Source organism: Dipodomys merriami, unplaced genomic scaffold, assembly GCF_024711535.1.
Source record: "Dipodomys merriami isolate MVZ:Mamm:240054 unplaced genomic scaffold, mDipMer1.0.p SCAF_12, whole genome shotgun sequence".
NCBI classification, from domain to species: domain Eukaryota; kingdom Metazoa; phylum Chordata; class Mammalia; order Rodentia; family Heteromyidae; genus Dipodomys; species Dipodomys merriami.
The window spans coordinates 21,503,177-21,526,809 of NW_027202493.1; the positions used below are offsets into that span (position 1 = coordinate 21,503,177).

Consider the following 23,633-nt stretch of genomic DNA (forward strand, 5'->3'; position numbering starts at 1 on the left):
GAGATGGGGTTCTACCTGGGCAGAGCCTCTTGGTGGTGCGAATGAGGATTGAATTTAAGTTGTGGCGCATGCCTTTTGGTGGTAATAAGGATTGAATTTAATTTGTGGCATGCTTCAGTCCTTTTTGCTGTAAGTTGCTTTTAGACAGGGATTTGCGCTTCTACCCAGTATCTTCGGATGGCTGGGACTACAAGTGTGTACCATTATCCCTAGTTCTTGCATTGACACTACTAAGGGAATAAGTAGTAAGATGGTAATATTTTTTGATAATCGTGATAATGCTATAATTCTTTGCTTGAATATACAAACATTTTTGAATCTGGCTTGTTTTTGCCATTTCAGTCATTTTTATCTTTTAGTTTTTTTTTTAATTTGTATTTGTGAATGTGTGTTTTGTCTTTCTTAAGACCATCTATTCTTTTCTCTTCTCCTCCCTTCCCACCCTCTCCTCCCCCCTCTCCTTCCCTCTCTCCTTCCCCCCCCCCCCCCCCGTGCCAATCCTGGAGCTTGAACTCAGGACCTATTGGCTGCCCCTGAGTTGTTTTTTTCTGTTGTTTTTGGTGTTGTTGTTGTTGTTGTTTGTTTTTTTGCTCAAGGCCAAAACTCTACCACTTGAGCCACATCTCCACTTCTGGCTTTTTTGGTGGCTAGTTGGAGATAAGAGTTTCATGGACTTTCCTGCCTGGGCTGGCTTCGAACTGCGATCCTTGATCTCAGCTTCCTCTAGGCACCAGTGCCAGCATGACTGTCTATTCTTTAGCCTAATCTTTAAAAGTTTTCAAAATAACCTCCTTCTGGAAGTGGCGCTATAGCTCAAGTGGTAGAGTGCTTGCTTTGAGCTGAAGAGCTGAGGGACAACACCCAGGCCCAGAGTTCAAGCCCCACGACGGACCAAAAAAAAAAAAAAGAGTCTCATGGAGTTTCCTGCCCAGGCTGGCTTTGAACCATGATCCTCAAAATAACCTCCTTCTTTTACGTTGTCACAGAAGCCTGTGCATTCTGATTATTACTATTTGGAAGTCTCTATCTTGTATAACTATTTTAATTTGTTCTTCATGGAAGCTAGACAGCAAACCATGAAATTAGGAACAATTTACTTATTAAGCCCTACGTCCCCTGAAGTTCAGTGTGATATTGCCACATTATTATTCTTAATGAATATTCACACATACACACTTGATGAATTATGTGATGATTTCCACAAGTTGAAAACTATGTGGACAGTAACCTCAAATCATAATTAGGTGACTATTTATAGAAAAGAACAATTCCAGTATTCATAACACAGAGAATGGATTGATGATGCTGAAGACTCTCCTGTAACTATTCATTCACACACTCCGATTTTTTTTTAATTTTAATCTCTGTAGCATGAGTTTATTTTATGCTGATTTGTCAGCTCAATGGTAGCAGCTTTTAGGAAGGTTTAAGTTGCTTTCTATATCTCTTCCTCCCCCAAACACTGCAAATAAGTATAACATTCTGCAGAATCAGTTTTTATACAAGTATATGATTAAGGTATCCCTTCCAGGTAATTCATTGCTCCTGGGAGTCTCCCATATTGAAATTTCTGGAGTCTCATTCACCCTTGCTTTTAGCTCGTGCCTACCAAAGTGAGTGGAGAAAATAATATAGTTTAAAAAATGGAAAAGACACAAATATCTTGACTTTCTGAAAATGTGGCTCTAAATTTAGTCACTTTCTTCTTTTGCACAAGAAATGTGCTCACATAGGCATAAAATAGATAATCATAAATTGATGACTGTCCTTCCCCCTTTTTTCCTCCTGTTCCTATTTTTCACTAAACAAATGCTTTTATGATAGTTTCTTTGAGCACTGCTACCTGATGGATGTTTCTGTTCCTAGCAGGTGTTGCTATTTTGGAAGGTGGTAGAAACAGAAAAGGGGTGTATCTGGAAGAAGTAGCTAGGGAGGGGCAAGAGGTTGTTTGAAAGACATATCTTGTCCCAGACCACTTCTTCTGTCTCTCTCTCTCCAATGGAGCCAGAACACCATGAAGAAAATCTGGGAAAGTATGAGCCAAAAATATTCCTCCTTTTAAACTATTGTTCTCTTGGGAATTTGTCACAGCAATGGGGAAAAAAAAGGCTGATCAACACAATGCACTACTCAACACTTTTCTGGTGTGTCTGCCATATTTTAATCTTCAAAAATATCTCCTGATGGTATTTGGGGGGGGTGGCTGATGAAATTGGTATCAAAAAGCAAGAGACTGGCTTCTGAAAAACTTAAGCCATGATTAGCACAGAATGAGAGTTTTGAACATGACCATTTATTTTCTTTTGATTCTTTCCTTACAACTACCCAGCTCCTTCCTGAAATCAAAGGCTTTTTCCAGGGTGTATTCTGGCTTGCTCCTCTGCTACTCAAGCAATACCCAGAGACTCACGCAGCTTGCGTTTTTTCCAAAATCCAGTCCACATATTTGACCACGTTGGTGTAAATTCCCGGCCTTTCCTTTTGACCACAACCTTCGCCCCAGCTTGTAATCCCCACCAAATGCCAGATTTCATTGTGTTTACAGGACAGGGGTCCCCCGGAATCTCCCTAAGGAAAAGAGGAAGAAATGGAAAGGAGGACTAGATCGCTTCAGATACTTCCTATGTTAAAATACGTTCTGTTCAGGGATTTTTTTTTTTTTTTTTTTTGCCAAAAATTTTGTTCTGGCTCTTCCTTGATCTTCAAAGAGCTTGACTGCTCACTTTCAACCAATTTGTTAAATTTAGATTTTTGTTTAAGTAAAACAAAATCGCTGTGATTCCTGACCATTGACAGAAGTCTGCTTTTAAAAATGCACTGAGGGCTGGGAAGGTAGCTCAGTGGTAGAGTGCTTGCCTTGCATGCATGAGGCCCTGGGTTCTATTCCTTGGTACCACATCAACATAAAATTAATAAAATAAGCAACAAAAACCATTAAAAGTTGGTTTAAAATGCACTAAGAATTCTATTTTGGAATGCATTCAGTTGATTGAGAATATTACCTTACAGGCATCCTTCCCTCCTTCTTTATAGCCTGCACAGATCATCTTGTTGGTTATTTTATGCCCTCGGTATTTTGTCTGGCATTCTTCATGTGACACCAAGGGTATCTTGGCTTTTTGGAGTGTGTTTTGGATTTTATCTGGAAAATAGATCATATATATATATATATATATATATATATATATCACATGTTATATATTGTGTGAAATATAGCATATGTATGTGTGCATTTATATGTATGTGTGCAATATATATGTGCATATATGCACACATACATACTTAATATATAGTTATATAAAAATCTAGAGAGAAAAATATTAGGCTTATCTATATGGTTGTATATGGCTATCCATCCATTATACATTTTATATTATATATATATATATATATGCTATATAAGTACACACACATACATACTTAAAAGTTATGTTGGGCACCAGTGGCTCATGCCTGTAATCCTAGCTACTCAGGAGGCTGAGATCTAAGGATTGTGATTTGAGGCCAGCCCGGGCAAGAAAATCCATGAGACTCTTATCTCCAATAAACTACTCAGAAAAAAGCCAGAAGTGGCACAGTGGCTCAAATGGTTGAGCACCAGCCTTGAGCAAATGAGGTTCAGGGACAGTGCCCAGGACCAGAGTTCAAGCCCCAGGACCAGGAAAAAATACATTTATATAAAAATCTAGAGAGAAAAATGTTCATCTCAGCTCATAGTACTTTTGTAGTTACAGAGAATAAAAATGACATTTTCACTACTATGTGTATCACGTAATTAATGTTAATTAAGCTTTAAATTAATTGTAATTTGATCTAGAATTGCTTCTCAGAAAAAATAATTAGATAAAAAGCAGGACATTTGCACAAAATTGTTACATTAAACTTCATTAAAAATTGCCTTACAGAGGCTTAATTATTTTTTACCATTTCTAATCAAGCAGACATGTATCAGTTTCACTGGAAGGTGTTGTTTTTTTTTTTTTTTCTTTCACCGTTATTCTTTTTCCTGGGACTAAACAGTGTTAATTGATTTGCATTTCAACGGGACTTGATAAACAAGATGGAAGTTATAGAAAAACCTTGCCCATTATTCTGAGAATGTAGCCGATTACAAACATCGTTTTTACCTCTTAGTTTTCTGTACCCCCATCCAGTCACCCAGCAGTCAGTATACATTATATTTCTATCTCCTTTGGAAGGTAGGCAGATAGGTCGTTGAGAATCTAAATTTTAAAAACCATGGTTTAGTTGGAAGTTTGAATGGATGATCCAAAGGCTCATGCTTTAAATGTTCCATTTGTCCATCGGTGGTGCTACTGGGATATGGCTTTAGTAGGTAATAGAGCCTTTAGGAGGAGGAGCTTAGTGGAAGGAAGGTCATTGGGGGTGTGACTTTGAAGGGGGTATTGGGACACCAGCCTCTCCTTTCTCTTTCTCTCTTTGAATCTTGGCTGACAGGATGTGAACAGCCCTGCTCTCCCACATGCTCCTCAGCCCCACAGGCCAGCTAACTGTGGGTTGAAGCCACCCCTCCCAACCTTTCCTCCTTACAAGCTGATTATATCAGATGTTCTCAGAGTAATAAAAAGCTGACTCAGAAGCAAAATCTCTTCTTTCCCAGACGGTTCTTATGTCACATGGCATTGGGTTTTCCCCCTTGTTTAGTTCCTCTGTTTATTTTATTCACTTTTCTCTTACTGTCCCTTATGCTCAGAGAGAGACCATCCAAACTCCTCCAATGAGACATTCTAACTAGCCTTAGGATCCTGAAGAAGTTGCTTAATTATTCAGATCCTTAGTTCTTTTTATCCCTGAAAAGGGAGCTATTAGTCTAAATTACCATTAATATTCCCATATATTATAAAATTATAGTATACTATGCCATTCTGTGCACCTGAAGCAAATATTTATCCAACCTCAAAACAAGATCCAGTTGTCAGGCTGAAGAATGGCTCTTAAGAGAATGAAAAACTAGCTTTTTAAGCTGCTGCTCAGTAGGGGTGTTGGGGAGATAGAGAAAGAGGAGCAAGCTCTGTTGGGGGGTAGTTGTTACTAGGCGAGGGTCGGACTAAGGAAAATGACGAAGACAGTGGAAGGAGGTGGTTTGCATGTATGAAAATAAAGCAATGAAACCTGATGAAATTGTGTTAGGAGAGAGAAGGAGGGGAAAGAATACTGGAGGAGGTGAGATTAATTAGAATACATTGCATAATATGGTAGAAACATCAGAATGAAATCCCCTCCCCTGGTTGTAACTAATATATGCTAAAAAAAAAACAAACAAACAAAAAAATCTTTCCAAACTTTCTCTTTTTCATAATGATGCATGGAGCGAGGTAGTTCTATCCCTTTACCTAATTCACTATGAAGTTTTCATTTATTTATTTTTATCTTTGAGTAGTTGTACTTTTCAATTCAACAGTCAGTTTGCAAGTGCCACGGATCTTGATCAATACCACCTCTTTCTTCTTCTCCCCATCTCTCCCCAAACCTCAATTTACTTCATCCCATTTTCACATTTGTGCATTGAATGTCATGACTTGCATTCTCTCACCCTTCCTAACCACTCACTTTTACAGGTAACTTTCCCCTCAAAGTTCTACATACCTGTGTAATTCATGGTTGTTTCCAGTCTCAACAAGGCAATATCATACCCACTTTCTGCCATTGTATATTTATCATGAATTATTATTTCTTGAACCCCAAAGAAAGAAGATTCCTGATTTATTTCAGATTGATTTACAATGCCACCATATATACGTAAAAGTTTAGGTGATTCTACCCTAAGGAACAAACAATAGAGGGAAAAAAATTCCTTCACTAAGTAGCTCCCAAACGTTTGGAGTTGCTTAGTTATTTAACTAGAGCTTATATTTTTTTAAAAAATTAGAATGGTAGGATGTTATGTGCGAAGAAATCATTTAATTCTAAAAGTTTTCCAGCACATAGCAAGTAAATACTGGATTAGCACTTGCCTAATAAACACAGGGTTGAATGTTCTTTCATTCTCTGATTCCTTCCTTCTCTCTCTTTCTCTCTGTCTCTGTCTCTCTGTCTCTGTGTCTATCTCTCTCTCTTTGTCTGTCTTTCTTTCTCTCACACAGGTGCGCGCGCGCGCACACACACACACACACACACACACACACACACACACACACACACACACACACACACACACACACACACACACACACACCTGGGTTTTAGCCTAAGTTTTGCTACTATTGATGAGCTTTGGTCCTGAGAAAATAATGTAGACTCTTTTCCCATGTAGACTATTTTCCCATCCAGAAAGGATAAAGGGAACTATCAACTTCCAAACATACTCTTGAGTAATGAGTAAGCTGTATATTGATAAGACAATAGAAGTTAAAACAAAGCCCCATCAAGAAGACAATTCAGAAGATACTAAAAAGAACCAACAGGGAATTTGACCAACTGAAATACTCTGGAATTCCATGCATTCTACAATGGGAGCTTTTGTATTTGGTCAACATTGAAAATGATCTTAGTAGGGAATCCAATTTGACAGTGCCATTGGGAGGTAAATAGAGAGAGGCTGGGAGAAATAATGCAAAGAATAGAAAACTTGCTTTAAGTTTAGTTCTGAGCCCAATACACAGAGCTGATATGCTCTAATAGACAAACCACAGAAAGCCCTTGGGATCCATTTCCATTTAAATGGGAATTCAGGGGTATAATGAAAAAAAAAAAAAGCCAAGTTCCTGCACCTGTTCTGTTGCTGGTATACCATGAGTAGCTCTTCCTTGTGGCTTCCCTCAGCCCTGGCTAAAGATAGAAAATTAATTTGGTAAATAGGATAATTTAATTATTTTAAAATATTTATGTAAATGCCGAGTGCCATTGGCTCATGTTTATAGTCATAGTTACTCTGGAGTCTGAGATCTGAGGATCTTGGTTCCAAAGCCAGTCTGGGCAGGAAAATCCTGAGACTCTTATGTCCTATTAACCAGCAAAAAGCCAGAAGTGGATCTATGACTCAAGTAATAGAGCACTAGCCTTGAGCACAAAAGCTCAGGGACAATGCCCAGGCTCTGATAGTGCCCAAGACTGGTATCAAATTATTTGCTAGTAAGATAGTAGTTTTGTGTGAGGAAGGTTAAGCCAATTAAAACAGCAATGGCACTGACCCATAGAAACAATGAGCAGCTGTTAATATCCACTGACTTCCGATGATGGAGCCTCCACAGAAGTGTCTCTGAGTTGGGGATGTGATGTGCAGAGTTACCTGCCATGGCCACTCTCCGTGACCCGATGGAGCTCCTCCAACAATTCTGGGCTTGATTTTGGTTGTGCACACTACAACAAAAAAATTGTAACGGTGACTTCCTACCTTGACATTATCTGTAGAAATTTGTTGGCCTCGGGCAGTCTTCTAGCTAAGAAGTGACATAGAGGCAAAGTTTGGCAACAATCATAGGTAAACAGTAGCTAAGATACCAGTCATGCAGCAAAAGACATTAGGTACAGGTCATGAATCTTGATGTTCATTCTATTATCTTTCTCAGGTTAAACAAAATGCTGAACATTCAATGCCTAACAGTACATTTAGTGTTGAGATACATGTGTTTCTATGAAATTGCTGCATATGTTCAGAAAGTAAAACTATATGGTAGGTCAATGGTAGTGATGGACACGATAAATATCTCAATTAGATATTCTCTTTCATATTAGAGTGCTATTTCATCTAAAACCTCGTTATCTAATTCACTTTTCTCAGAAGGTGCACTGCAAAGACAAAACATTTTACTTTACTTGCTCTTATATCTTTTCCCTGTAGCTATGAATCTACAACTGTAATCACAAACTAAAGTCAGTGAATTCAATAGAATTTAATAGAATTTCTCCTATAGAAAAAAGGAGACAGGGTGGAACATAGAATCTACGATATGTTTAAACCATGCCAATATCATTTAACATCACTTAATATCATTTGTCTCTTCTAATAGTAAGAAGTAGAACTTAAAAACAGACTTAATTGAACATTTCTTGTCTTAGGCAAATTTATTGAGAGGAAAACAGAATACAGGAGCTATAACTTACTTGAGCTTACTGAAGAGGCTTAATAATCTACAAAGATATCATCAGAGACTTTGTAAATTTCAGGAAGTATAGTTTGCTACTTAGGACATTATTATTGCATGTGCTGTAACTCTACAAAACAAGTTCTTGGAAGTTAAAGATTGATTCCACTTCTCAGTACAGTAAATGAGCGGGCACAGAAAATTTCACTTCTAAAACTATAGTGCATAATTATCATTCCTATTTTACTTTTTTTTTCAGCAGTGTCTTAGTTTGCAGGGCATTATAATATTAGGCACTAAACAAACAGCCCCCCAAAATGTATTGAAGTAAACTAGTACAAGTTAAAAATGAACTAGTACAAGTTAAAAAAAGTAACTTAGGGAGTAGAGTTTGTCATATGTTCTTTTCTTCTGGGATTCTGTTTCTTAGGCTAATTCAATTTACCTGCAAAGTGTCTTTTCCTTCTGTGCTGAACACTAGCTTCTGAGATGGGAATACTGCCAATTTGATTTTTGAAAAAATATTTTTGTTATAATTGTATAATATAGACAGACAGTTTTATTTCCACAATCAGTTCTTCAAATTTATGATATTTTTTTTCTGTAACTTTTGGCAGTATTCACAGGTCTGCAGAAACTTCCCAGGGAATCTGAGTGAGTGAAAGTCACTGAAAAAGAAAACCCACTCTGGTATCTCTTGAATAAATACATAACTTTTAGCACGTATGGTTTAGTGAATCATTTCAGATGTTTCACAAAAGATCAAGGGGGAAGAAAACAAATTATTTGGTTAACTGATGTTTGCTGAACATTTCAATCAGCAAAGACAATAAGAAAATGTTTGAGCTTCATAACAAGAAGCATCCCTACAAAAACAGTGGCTAAATTCAAGACATATTCAACTGGTCTTAAATTCAAGACATATTCAACTGGTCTTAAATTCATACTAGGCCAGTCAACTCTCTAATTATACCCTTTAGACATGGTTAGCTTGGGTGAAAAGAACAAAAGCCATATAAATTATTGTTTGTTGTTTTATTACTTTTCTTCCCTCTGTGACTATCATTCACTAGCTTAATCTTGGTCCATTCAGTACTTAACTACTGCACATATATTTACTCACCATTATCCATTTTACATAATCTTAATGTATATCCAGAGATGCCTCCTCTTCCATGAAGTATTTTAGTTGGAGATCCATTGGAAGAAAGTTTCAAGTAACATTTGCCCCTGTAGTGGGAAACAGTATAGAGGTAATGAACTTTACCCACCAAGGCAAGGGACAGGGGACATCTCTTTGACTATTCATTTGCCTTACTTTCTTTCATTGCAAGATTCTTGAGGTGGGGAATAGGTAAAGAACTGGCAGCGAATGGCACTGGTACAAGTTTTCTGACAAGCTTCGTGTCCTTTCACATCAACAATATCCAATTCCTCTCCCAAGAAATCAGTGTCATGGTAAATTGAAGAATGACAGAATACTAGGCAATGAATCACATGTCAGATATGAGAAGGCATAAACGTAGTGTTCCTCAATCTCAAAGAATTGTTGGTGTTTTAACAAAAGAAAACATCTTCATTGCTTACCTGGGACGCTGTGCCTACAGTTTTGTAGACTGAAACCAGAAAGGGCATGGTTCTTTGTAATGCGTGTACTTGGCAATCCACTTTGAGATGTTTTAAGGAGACAGAGGTTTCTGACCAAAAATAAGTAAGTAAGTAAATAAGTCCTGAAGAAACTATATCAAAGCAAACCCCATCTAAAGATGTGTGGACTGAAGTTTTAAATTCTCAGAATGTACAATGGTGGCTTTTGAAAAAGTGATTTAAAAGATAATAAACCACTCTTAATCATAACTCCTTACCTTTGAGATTCTTTTGGCCATTCTTGGGAAAAGAAGGTAAAGAACAAGCAGGTGGGATGATGAGTACAAAGTCGGCGGCAGACAAAGGCATCTGGAGCCATAACACTGCCGACATTACTGTCTGAGAATGCTGTACTGGGGAAAATGTCCCTAATACAAGCTGTGTGACAGAAAAACCATGTGAGATAAACTATCCATCCATCAGCATGAAAATTCTTTCCAGTCATGGTATTTGGCAGCTTCATAGTTAAATTTTTCCCCAAATCTCCTTTTGATTGTTTTAATTTAGAAAAAAGTGAGACAATTCTAAGCTTGAAATACATATCATATATTTTATATCATTTATGTATATTAAATCATAAAAGCAATTGTATTCAATATAATTAATTTAATAATATAATTATACTACATATCACTAATTTAATTATATCATATGTGATAGGTCATACATTATGTACAATAACATATAACAAAATAATTATATATCAATACATAATTATATACTACTATATTGTATGTGCATAGCATATAATATATAGTATATATTAAATAAACTTTATATATTATATATTAATATAATACATAATCAATATATTAATATATAACATAATATATGATAGACTACATAATATTGTAGATTGTATTATTACAATATTGTATTTATATATGGTATACAATATTGTTTATTAGCATTATATTGTGTTATATAATATGCTATATAATATGAAATATAGCATATACAATATGCTATATTATATATTACATAGCAGTTATACAGCATATATTATATAGCATATTCTATATTGTGTTATCTATTGTGTATTTTACATATTAAATATAATATTGAATATTAAATGTGATTATATATTAATATCTACTTTAATATATTAATTAAGTAACAATAATTATTAAATAATATATATATACACACTGAACATAATGAATTTTGTTATACAGAGAAGTTAAAAGATCATTGGGTCCATTTCATTAGTGAGCACAAATAGGTATCCAAAATTAGACCTATTATACATCATGAGATTCATATACATTTAATGTCTAACTACCTGGTTAAGAAAACAATAGTTACCTAGGTTAGAAAGTGCACAGGACTTGAGTGAAAATCCAGAAACCACATTACTGAGCTTGGCTATTCCAGTTGGTGTGCCTGTTGGGGTGTACTTCAACAAGCAGATGTGACTGAGTAAAGACAAAAGTGCAGATTAGTCTTCTAACTGCAAGTAGGAAAATCCATGAGATAATACAACTTCTCCATTGCACAAAAGTCTTGGTGTGATAGTGGAGGAATTTCACAACACTACCATTAAAAGATAGACTTCGCCATAAATTAAATGAATTGAACTCTTAATGGACTTTTTCATGACAAAATAAGAATGGTTGTTTTAGTTTTTCAAGGATCCATCGCATCCTTCCCAGGGGACCACGCCGAGGCAGGCAGGCACAGGAGAAAGATGATTACAAGGTTTATTAGAGGAGCCAGAATTCCCCGGGGGAGGGAGCCCAGGGCAGCCTCCACCATCTAGGGGGCAGCAGGGTCTGGGGTAGGAAGTGAGGTAGATGGGTCTGAGCAGACAGAGGGAGGGGCCAGCTGTATGGCGGGAACTCCAGGGCAGGGAGGAGCTCAGGTCTGGGTGGAGCTTAATGCTTACAATTTTAAGCTCCTCTTCTGGGCTGAAGCACGAGTTTTGGCATCAAGGTGATTAAAAGTAATTTTAACAAGTCAGCATTTTGCGTTTCATGGAATGCTCCCATGTCCCTGAACTCAGTTCCCAGCTCACTCACCGGTGTTTTGCACTGGGAAAGTGTCTTGTAGCATACGTGAAAAACTGACAGTGGATGTCATTCGTGCATCTCTCTTGGCATTTCTGAACACTGCTGGCGAGAGAGTCATTATAGTTCACGCCCCTCATGTCCAGGTCCACGTAAACATCTCTGTTGCAAGCTAGAATTTCATGTGGAAAATAGGAATACCCTTCAGATTTCAGGGGCAAGTGCAGAATTATTGCTGAGCATTTGTCTCTCCTGACTTACCCTTTAAGCTTCTCATCCACCCTCCTCAGAAAGCCTTCCCTTTTATTCTCAATTTGCTTAGTTCATCCTCTCACAAGGAAGCATTAACAGAATACTTCTCACAGCATCCTTCTTACAACTATTTTATACAGGTAAATTTACATATTCATGTTCTGATCTTGCTCGTTGGCTGTCTTACCGACAAAGCTATTCAAGGGTCTGTTTCAGTATTGAGACAATGCACTATTAAGGATTTGATCTACTATTTTATTGATCATCCATTTCCTAGGAATGGATTAGATATGTACTTGACCTTTGTAACTAAACATGGACAGTGGAGAACCTGAATGGGAAAATTACAGAAAAATTTCCTAAATATTTAGAATAAGGCATTTTTAAAATTAACAATAAAGGGGATGGAAGGTGGCTCAGTGGTAGAGTGCTTGCCTTGCATGCTGAGGCCCTGGGTTCAATTCCTTAGCACCATGTAGAAAAAGCCGGAAGTGGTGCTGCGGCTCAAATGGTAGAGCACTAGCCTTGAGCTGAAGAACTGAAGGACAGTGCCCAGGCCCAGAGTTCAGGCCCCATGACAGACCAAAAAAAAGAAAGAAAGAAAGAAAGAAAAACAATAAAATTAATTATATTCATAAACTGCTTTATTAAGTAACAACTCCTTTGTATAACTAAAGATAATAAAACGTATTTTGAAAAAGAAAACAAGGAAAAAGAGAAGCGTCATTTCTGTATTTGTACTTCTTTGTATTTGTTCACTTTGGCTTGGATTGCTATATTTAATTAAGGCTTTAATTTTTAATTTTAGGTTGAGAAAGAGGAAGGAAATAAGCTAATGGTCAGATTTGGAATAGTGAGATATGATGTGACATGAACTCAAAGAATTTTAGTGCTTATGGGGCAGAGGCACATATATGTGATCATTTTTTCTCTTTAAAGAAAGAACTTTAGTAGAGATTTACTTCCATATAGCTGTGCTTTACTTCATAGCCATAAAACTTTATCAGATGTAATTGAATATTTACACAGCATAACAACAACTACTTAAGAAATCTTACCACTTAGTTGATGTGGACATTGCTTAAAAGAATATCCAGAAATTGCTCCTGTCATATTCACCTTTGGCAATGTTTCAGTAATACTGTCTTTCAGGACACAGGCAAACCTGTTTTAAAAAAATACCACAACTAGGTCAGAATTCATGTATTAAAATAATGGCTCGTAAAAGTCAGCATACAGAAAACCAAGAAGAAGGAACTAAGCTGTATTTCATGAACCAAACAAATAGTTAATTCCCTAAAACAAATGTTTTCTTAGCAGGATTCTGGTATTTTTATTTCAACATCCTTACATTTGAAAAAGGCAGGATATGTGTTTCTAAAAGTAAACCCGAGTGAGTAAACTACAGCCTTTTGGTAAATAATAGATAGCTGCCTGTTTTTGCATAGCCCTTGAGCCAAGAATGTTTTTTCATTTCTATTTCTATTTTTGCATTACTAGGGTTTGAAGTTGGGGCCTTGCTAAGCAATCATTCTAACATTTGAACCGTATCTCCAGAATTTTTTGCTTTTAGTTTTTGTTTTTAGTTAGTTTCTTACTTCTACTTGGTCTGGCCTTTGACTACGATTCTCCTATTTCTACCTCCAGAGTAGCTAACATTATAGACATGCATTACCATGCCTGGCCTTGGTTTTTCAATAATTATTTTGAATAATAATACAAGTATTTTGCTTTTAGACCAACAAAATCTAAAGTATTCACCACTACCTTGTTTAGAAAATTCTCACAGGTTCTTATTCTAATTTTTAGAATAGGAGTTGTTCAGGGCACTATGTAAATATCTGTACTTGTGGAAATAATACTAAAAAATATTGACAACTTGATTTTAAATAAAGGATTAATTATTGCATTTTTGCACTTAATATGGAAACAAAAAGGGACTGAAATATTCTAAAAATTTAAACCTAGGACAAACGAAATGCAATTTGTGAATGTTTATGAGATTCAGTTAATAGCTACATATCACATTTGAGGAACATGATATAATTTTAAAAAAGATCTTGCTATGTTTCTTATATCTGAGTAGGATAAGTCATGTTGAGATATTTAGAGGTACATTATCAAGAAGCTTACAATTACTTAAAATATTCACACACATACTAATAGAGGCAGATTAAGGAAAACAGCAGAGTCTTGCTGATGGTGTGAATTTACCATTTTTCTTTTAATTGTGATTGTAAGTGGCATTTAGGTTTTTCTAATAAAATAACTGGGGGAAAGTTATCAGATATCAATAACAACTAGAAAGTTAGAGCAAAATGATTAAGATACCTAAAAGAGAGAGGAAAAACTGTACCTTTAATGTTGAGACTTCAAGCTCTAGGAAAGCTACCCTGAGAGGAATTTAATCATTCCTTGATCTACCTAAGCATCATTTTTTTCCCTGTAAAAATAGCTATTTTAACTAGAGGGCTGTTAACAGCCATTTCACAAAACTACAGATGGGAATTTATTAGTAAGCAATTGGCCTGTAAAATCTACTTCCTCTATGTAAATGGTAAACAAACATTTACCCTTTGGTAGGATCTTCCGATGTTGATTCAGCCATGAACGTGAATAGCAAGCATCTTGGGTGGTGGGTACAGAGTAGTTGGCAGTACTTAGCGCTTGGTGTAAAAACGGTATCAACATCTCCTCCTTGAAAGCTTATGTCTCTGAACAGCTCAGTAACACATTCTGTAATATAATGCATGGTAACTATTAATTATCAGTGGGCACATGTCTAGTTAAATAATAATCTGGCCAAGGTAAGGCAGGTAAGTCTACTTAACCAAAAATATGCCTGAACTTGGCCATGAAGGCAATCAACACTTTTTGTGTTGGAAAATTAATAACCTCAAATGGAAAAAAATCAAAAAAATTAAGTGAAGTAAGCCAGGTGCAAAGAAATATAGGTTCCTATGGCTTCCCTTATTTGCAATAATTAGTGTCTGTCTGAGACAAGCAGAAAAGGTCAGATAAGATGATGGATGTTAGGTGAAATGAACCCCAAGATAAGGACAGAAGTGGTTTTTCTTTCTTGTTTGTTTCTAACGTATTTATAAGGTGATTTTTTTTTGTTGCTTTGTATGTCCCTCCCCCATGGTATAACCCCTGTTTTCACTGTATTTGATGTTGGCATAATTTGGGGAGGGGAAGAGAAAAAACAAATTGTTTAGGGATACAGGTGGACCCATTGCAACAATGAGATGTACAAGATGCTACTTTGAAAAACGAACTTTACAACTTTGGCGGGGGGAGGTGGGGAGTGTAGTTGTGGAGATGGGAGGGCAGGGATAGTAAGGGAAAAACAAAGGAGCAGGCAACAATTGATAAGAAATGTACTCATTACCTGGCTTATGTAATTGTAACCCCTCTGTATGGTATTTTCACAAAAAAAATCAAAACCCTTGCCTCAAACATCATTCTTATGAGTGACTATCTTGGAGACAATGAATACTGTGTGAAAAATTAAATTATTTCTCAGATTTTTATTAGCGAAAGATGCTTTTTCGGAGACCAACCAGGTCTAGAGGAGCTTGATCCTTTCACCTCTATGAATTACTTCTCTTCACTCAGCTCTGTGATTATGTTAGCACAGATCATAGAGGGCCATTTTCCAGTAGCATCTAATGGATTTCTACAAGATAACATATAATTTCACCTTACCATGCTAATTTACTAACAGGAGATAGAGTCTTGAAAAAAAATTATTGAATCCCCTTCATCTAAAACCTCAAATAAGTTTTTACTTTTCAAAAGCTAAATTGTATCATATCTTTCTTAATTTTTAATATTCTTTTTAAATTTTATTTTATTGTAAAGATGCTGTGTACAGACAGTTATATGAGTAAGGTAATGAGTACATTTCCTATCGAACATTGCTACCTCCTCCTTTGTTTTTACCTTACCATACCTTCCCTCCTCCACGATGCATGGTTGTGGGGTCATTTTTTCCTTAGTCACTGACTGACTGAAAAATTGTAGTTTTAAATATTGGCATATTCTCATTAAGAAGTATTGCTCTGCACCCCTTTTCTTCTTACAGTTCACAAATATACAACAAAACTTCACACACATATATGTATCCCTATATATAATGTATATCTCTATATGTGTATACATCCCTATATATCCCTATATGTATGTATGTGTGTATATATGTACATATATCTCTATATGTACATATACATACATATGTATAATATTTGGTCTAAACTCTGATTCAGCTATATTTCAGAGTTTTGATATGCCATTTTTAATTATAATTGAATTTAATACACCTTCTAGTTTCCATCATAGTATTAGTCTAATATTTATGAAAAAGGGTAAATATACTTCTCAAACATTTGGGAATTTTTGCTGCTACTACAATCGAATGACAAGTTGAATGTAAAATTTTCACCTAAGAGTCTTGTACATGATCAGTTTGAGTTTTGTTAATATTTCACATTCATGCATTAAGAATATTTGACACACAAACATATAGAAAGGTAAGAAGGAAGGAAGGAAGGAAGGAAGGAAGGAAGGAAGGAAGGAAGGAAGGAAGCAAGCAAGCAAGCAAGCAAGCAAGCAAGCAAGGCAGGCAGGCAAGCAGGCAGAGAAAACAGAAAGGAAAAAGAAAGAAAGAAAGAAAGAGAGAAAGAAAGAAAGAGAAAGAAAGAAAGAGAGAAAGAAAGAAAGAGAAAGAAAGAAAGAAAGAGAAAGAAAGAAAGAGAGAGAGAGAAAGAAAGAAACAAAGAAACAAAGAAAGAAGGAAGGAAGGAAGGAAAGGAAGAAAGAAAGAAAGAAGGAAGGAAGGAAGGAAAGAAAGAGGTAGACAGATGCAACTCTTGAATGCAGTGTTCAAAATATGTCATCAAATTTGTACTGACATATTTATCAATAAAATAATATTATTTCAAAATAATAATGGGTGACTATAAGGACCAGTATAATCTTGTCAGAAAAAAAATATGAGAGTATATACTTTAAATTTTTTTGAGTGGATTGCTTTCTTTTTTTTATTGTGAAAATACTGTACAGAGGGGTTACAATTACATGGGCAAGATAATGAGTACATTTCTTGTCAAGCATTATAGCCTCCTCCTTTGTTTCCCCTTCCCATCCCTTCCCATTTCCCCCTCCACCCCCCACCCAATCCTCCCCCCTCCCCCCCACCAAAGTTGTAAAGTTCGTTTTCAAGATAACAACTTGTACATCTCATTGTTGCAATGGGTCCACCTGTATCCCTATTTAAACGATTTGTTTTTTCCCTTCCCCTCCACAAATTATACCAACATCAAATACAGTGAAAACAGGGGTTATACCATGGGGGAGGGACACACAAATCAACAAAGAAATAATCTTATAAATATGGTAGAAACAATCGCATGAAAGAAAAAAAAACATTTGAATATATATCTTAGGGTTCATTTCACTAACATCAACTTATCTGACCTTTTCTGCTTGACTTAGACATATACTAGTTATTGCAAATAAGGGAAACCATGGGACCTAAGTTTCTTTGTGCCTGGCTTACTTCACTTAATATAATTTTTTCCAAGCCTTTCCATTTCCTAACAAATGGGGCAATGTCATTCTTTCTGATGGAGGCATAGAATTCCATTGTGAATATATACCACATTTTCTTTTTTTTTGGGGGGGGGGTCCAGTCATGGGGCCTGAACTCTGGGCCTGGGCATGTCCCTCATCTCTTCAGCTCAAGGCTAGTGCTCTACCACTTGAGCCACAGTGCCACTTCTGGCTTTTTTCTTTTTGCTTATGTGGTGCTGAGGAATCGAACCCAGGGCCTCAGGCATGCAAGGCAAGCGCTCTATCACTGAGCCAACTTCCCAGCCCATACCACATTTTCTTCATCCATTCATCTACTGAGTGGCATCTGGGTTGGTTTCATATCTTAGCTATGGTAAATAATGCTACAATAAGCATAATTGTGCTGGTAGCTTTAGTGTGGTCTTGTTTGTGATCATTTGGGTAAATGCCCAAAAGTGGGATTGCTGGGTCATAGGGGAGCTCTATGTGGAGTCTTTTGAGGAACCTCCATACTGCTATCCAGAGTGGTTGAACAAGTTTACACTCCTACCAACAATGCAGTAAGGTTTCCTTCTGTCCACATCCCCTCCAGCATTACTTTAAAAATTTTAAAATAGGTATTTTATTGTAAAAATACTGTACAGAAGGGTTACAGTTACATGAGCAAGGTAATGAGTACATTTCCTATCAAGCATTGTTACCTCCTCCTTTGTTTTTCCTCTACCCTCCGTTCCCTCCCACCTCCACAACTACACTCCCCCCTCCCCCTCACTGCCTATATTGTAAAGTTTGTTTTTCAACATAGTGTCTTGTACATCTCATTGTTACAATGGGTCAACTTGTATCCTATTTAAGCATTTTGTTTTTTCCCTTCCCCTCCCCAAGCTAGAGAAGTGTATATACAAGATGCAGGCAAATACAGTGAAAACAAGGTATACTTTAAATTTTTAAATGCCTACCTAGATTTTTCTTTTTCACATATACCAAAATCAAAGAAGAGTTTACTGAGGTCAAATGCTGGCAACAATTAGAAATTAAATGCAATATAAATAAGTTAGTTTTTAAAGGAATGCTTAAAATTTTATTTCAAGTGATTAAAAATAAGGGTTAAAATACATTGTTTTACTGAATATTAATTAAGTAGTATATAAACTATTCATTTTGTGCATATAATGTAAGGAGAATTAGTAATAGTAAAATTGCTGAAATGCATTAAACCATATATGAATGTTTACATAACATTTTCAATCTAAAATAGCTAGTGCATATGTTTATTATTGAACTGACTGCCTTATAGAAAGCTGTGTGAATAATGAGTGAGGTAAATAAAGACTTCTTCCTTTTTCCTGTTAGCAGACTCTAGGCTTGAATTTAAGGCCTGGGCAATGTTCCTGAGCTTTTGTGCTCAAGTACTACACTCTACCACTAGAACCACAGCTCTACTTCTCTTTGGTAGTTAATTGGAGATAAGAATCTCATGGATTCACTTGCCCAAGCTGGCTTCAAACTGCAATCCTCAGATCTTAGTGTCCTGAGATTACAGGCATGAGTCACCAGAACCACACTAAGACCTCTTCCTTATAATATATTGCTCTTTGAAATCACTTAAGTGTGTTATATATGTAGCTATGGATGTAGATATACAGACAAATGTAACATAGATACAGATATAGATTTAGGCATTGTCTTACTGGTAATCTTTTGTGTAAATGTCCTTTTTCTATGAAACAGCTGGAATTTTACATGGAAAAGGAAAGAAATTTATCACTATCCTTATAGGGAACAGCATGGGTCCCTTCTTCATAAATGAGGAGTCGCTGTGATACTGTGATCTTCCTTCTAATGTTCTCTCACTGCAGGCAAAGAAATTAAGCTATTTCCAGTCCTTCTTTTCTTTTCTTTCTTTTCTTTTTGAGTCGTTCATGGGGCTTGAACTCAGGGCATGGACACTGTCCTTGAGCTCTTTATGTTCAAGGCTAGAGCTCTGCCACTTTGGAGCCATAGCACCACTTCCTGTTTCCTGGCAGTTAACTGGAGATAAGAGTCTCATGGACTTTCCTGCCTTTTCTGGATGCTCAGATCTCAGTCTCCTGAGTAGCTAGGATTACAGGCTTGAGCCATCAGTGCCCAGCTTATTTTTAGTCTTCACATAGGACAAAGTCTTACTTACCACCAGAAACAGAGACAATGAAAAGGAGATATACCATTTGATGTAATAAGATCATCCTACAAGGAGAAAAAACAATCATGTGTTTAGACCATAAAAAGGTACATTTATAATTCATTCACTGCCATTAGAATCTACAAGGAATAGGGAGGGAAAGGGAGTATTACATTGAATAGTGCTCACAGATTCCTTATGTTTCTAATGGCCAATTTTAGTTTTTCAAAATCCAAGAACATCCCTCAGCATGGTGTGTGGCCCAGCACTGTCACGTTTGTGCAGAAGCCACATGACAGACTTCTCTTCCATTCCTTTCTCCATCACTCCCTCCCAACACCCTCCCTCCCTCCTTCTCTCCTTCCCTTCTCTCTCCTTCCCTCCTCTCTCCTTCCCTCCTTCCCCCTTGCTTCTGCCTCCAGCTCCCCTGATACTCATATCCTCTGTCACAGTCCTCAGACTCTCTTCTCTCTTTCCCATTTTCATCTTTATTTCCTCTTCCAACCCATTTCCTTCTTTCCATAGTTGTGGCTTCTCTCTCTGTCTATCAAAGAGCTCTGAATGGTCTTTTGTTTATAACACGTTTTACTTAAAAAAAAAATCTATGGCAAGCATGCTAATAGATTGGCCTTGGCCAACTTAACACTGAATGACTGTTTTATTTTTTTTTAGATGGCTCATCAAGGAGACACATTAGTACTTCTGATTATTTTTCTATATTGCTCTTGAATGTCTTTTTTATTTACAAAATATGTGTTATTGATTAGAGGTTTTAACTAAAAATCTCTAATATGTTCAATTAAACACACTTTAAAAAGCATCCATTCTCTACCACAGAAAGTTTTAAAGTCTCACTGTAATTGAGGCAAATTAGTTGAAAGAAATGTTAGATAATAATTTTTGAAACCGTACCTGAGGAGATGTTTACTTATTGGCTTCAGCAGTCAGAAAGGCTGCTTTCCTTCTTCCAAAATGGTCTTCATCATTTTTTAAACAAACACACATAGATGATATTCACTGAAACTATTCCTTGCCCTGGTTTCCAGGGTTAGGTATGGTTAGCTCTTGATGCAGAATACCTAAGCAAGTCTCTAAAATCTCTCCATATCAGAAATGTGTCTTAGGAGAGTGGCTAGCGTTTTCAATGTGTTCAATTGTTATGTTTTCTTTTTGTTGTATATTCAAACAGGTCACACCGAGAGACACAGCTAAAGAATTTGAACTTGTCTGGGTGCCTTAGTAGTCAGGTAAAGTCAGGCAAAACTGCACGTAACCAAACAATATTTCTAAATACCATCTGTTAACCATTAATTCTACTCCAGGTGCAATCCCAGATATACAAGGAAAACACAGACAGTTTGATAAACTTATTGATTTTCAGTATGTGAAAAGAAGAGATTTAAGGAGTTCAATGTCGGGTAGAATGTGATACAGCCAGGCACTGGTGCTCACACCTGTAATCGTAGAAACCCAGGAGGCTGAGATCTGAGGATTGTGGGTCAAAGCCAGCTTGGGAAACAACGTTCATGAGACTTTTATCCCCAATTAACCAGCAAAAAAAAAAGAAAGAAGGAAGGAAGGAAGGAAGGAAGGAAGGAAAGAAAGAAAGAAAGAAAGAAAGAGAAAGAAAAGAAAGAAAGAAAGAAAGAAAGGAAGGAAGGAAGGAAGGAAGGAAGAAAAAAGGAAGAAAAAAAGGAAGAAAGAGAGAAAGGTAAAACCAGAAGTGGAGCTCTGGTTCAAGTGATAATAACCGTGAGTCCAAATACTCATGGTCAGTGCCTAGGCCCTGGGCTCAATTTCCAGTAATGCCCCAAAGAAGTGACATATTTTTCACTTAAAAATTCTGTTTTCCTTCATATAGTATTAGAGGTCTATGCAGGCATGATTCGTTCCATAGTATAGTGTTCTCATTTGTATTAGTTATTAGGACACAGAGACCCGAAGGGAAAATTAGGAGGTTAGATGTCTAGTTCTTTCAGGACAATAATAAAACAATGGCTTAAATCTTTGAAAGATAAGCGTCCTTATACAAGGCAGAACCTTCAAAATGTAGGATTTGTTGAAATTTATAGAAAGGAAAGCCATCCGAGAGTTCCCTGGGTTTCACCCAGCTCTGTTTCTGTTCAAAGCCTTCCCAGGGAGCTTGCCCCAGTACCGAGAGCCACGCAGCATACATGGCCCTCCATCTTGTTCGTCATCCAATGTGATTTTAGTTTAGTAGTCTTCGCAAGTTGATCAAAATCAAGCCAGCAGCACTGGAAAGCAGCTCCCTTTGGGTCCTCAGCCAGGTGGTTTTTCTTGTTAGCTTTCTGGTCCCTCATTTACGACATTAGAAACTACCTCTCCCTAAGAAACGCTGTGTGATTCCCTCCAACAACCTAATCCAAAAGCGAACGAAAACAAGAGCAAAAATCCACAAAACATGTTTAATATATATGGTTATTAAGGAAATAATATATCTGATTTAGAGAAAGATAATGTTAAGGTTCAGATAAGGCTCCCAATTTTCTAAAGAAAAGTTCAATATTGTCTTGTATGTACAAGAAGAATCACAATTGCCATTTTCATTCTTCTAGCATGAAGTCCATGGCAGAAATGAAGTACAATTTGTGCCCATTAGAGATCTTGCTGAAGTCATGTGTACTGAAGGAAAAGAAACATTGAACTTGGTTCAGGGACAGCATACTAATCTGACTGTGATCCCCTGACCTTAGAGAATAGCATCAGTTGACCTTCAGCATTTCAATATTTGGAGACACAGAGACCCAACCTCATTTCCTGAGTATTATAGCAATGTTGCCAGGGGCTTTCAGAATGATTTATGAAGTGGTGTGCTATTCAGACCCTTGTGGCCAAATTCTAAGATGATTCAAGATGAGGAACACTGGAGAGATCTTGAAAAAAAAAAAAATCCTACCAAACAAAATCTTCCAGGGAGAAAGACAAGGAGAGAAGAGTTAGAAAATTTCCTGAAGGGAAATTTGAATCTTAGCCTCCTATGGCATTATGGGGGATTTTTTTTCACCCCCAAGAAAGGAAATTCAGCCTTTAGTTCCATAGGGTAGATAGGTTGAACTTGGCAGAGCTACCCATACAAAGTGCTAATTACTCTTGTTCTCTCTGGAAAGCAGCTGCTCACATGTTTTTATTTGAACTACTGCCAGTGCATTGTGACACACTAGGCAGGAAAAAAAGACCTTAGTTTCTAGGGCTTGAGTTTCTCACTTAAAATTAAGTCCATTTCAACACACACACACCCCCACACACAAGCATGTGTGTGAAAAACCTGGCCTTTTTTGAAGCTCATATATAGAAAGAAAAGTTTATACCAAGAAAAGTATTTGTGGCAAGATGATATGTGAGATTAAGTTAAATCTTTCCCTGTATTGCCTGTTCTCAGAAACTCCATCTCTGTCCTAGTCCTATATATAAAAAACAAGGTAATAGCCCTCAATCTATTGTGAGAGACATGAAAACTTTAAAAGACAGAATGAATGCTTCACTGGAAAACCAGATGATGTTTTCCTAAATTTGATTTAACTAGTATACTCTCTAAAGCCTTTGAAATAGTACAAATGCTAACTCTGAAATACTTTTGTCTAGTCAAAGTACAATAAGAGTCTTAACCTGGATAGAAAGCCCCTAAATAGACCTTTCTTTCAAAGTGGCATTAGGCATTCTAAAAATTCTTTTCTACTTAAGTATTGCAGCTTAAAAAGTATGATACTGACTTTTTAGTTTGATCTCACATAGGGTTTTATTTTTAGTGAAATAAAATGTTTTTAAGCCTAATCTACCTTAGGAATTAGTAGACAGGATCACAAAAAAGAATCTAAAATTTAGTCAAAATAGATCCAACTGTAAGTCATAGGTTAGGATCACAGCTGAAGTATGCATTGAACATATTATGACCCAAATCTCTCTATTGGGGGCAGGGAGACCACAAAT

General features: G+C 36.6%; 1 protein-coding gene across 1 annotated transcript; it reads right to left on the minus strand.

The window, feature by feature from the left end:
• Positions 1-2,020: 2,020 nt before the first annotated feature.
• F11 (coagulation factor XI) lies at positions 2,021-20,902 on the minus strand. Its single transcript, XM_070015978.1, has 15 exons — positions 20,598-20,902; positions 19,695-19,750; positions 14,524-14,686; positions 13,009-13,115; positions 11,711-11,870; positions 10,998-11,107; positions 9,911-10,070; positions 9,633-9,742; positions 9,364-9,526; positions 9,169-9,275; positions 7,152-7,320; positions 5,608-5,783; positions 4,128-4,223; positions 3,003-3,142; positions 2,021-2,568 (listed from the first exon to the last, which is right to left on the minus strand). The coding sequence occupies exons 2-15, from the start codon at positions 19,747-19,749 to the stop codon at positions 2,407-2,409; spliced, it is 1,878 nt and encodes a 625-aa protein (XP_069872079.1). The 5' UTR covers position 19,750; positions 20,598-20,902; the 3' UTR covers positions 2,021-2,406.
• Between the last annotated feature and the right edge of the window lie 2,731 nt (positions 20,903-23,633).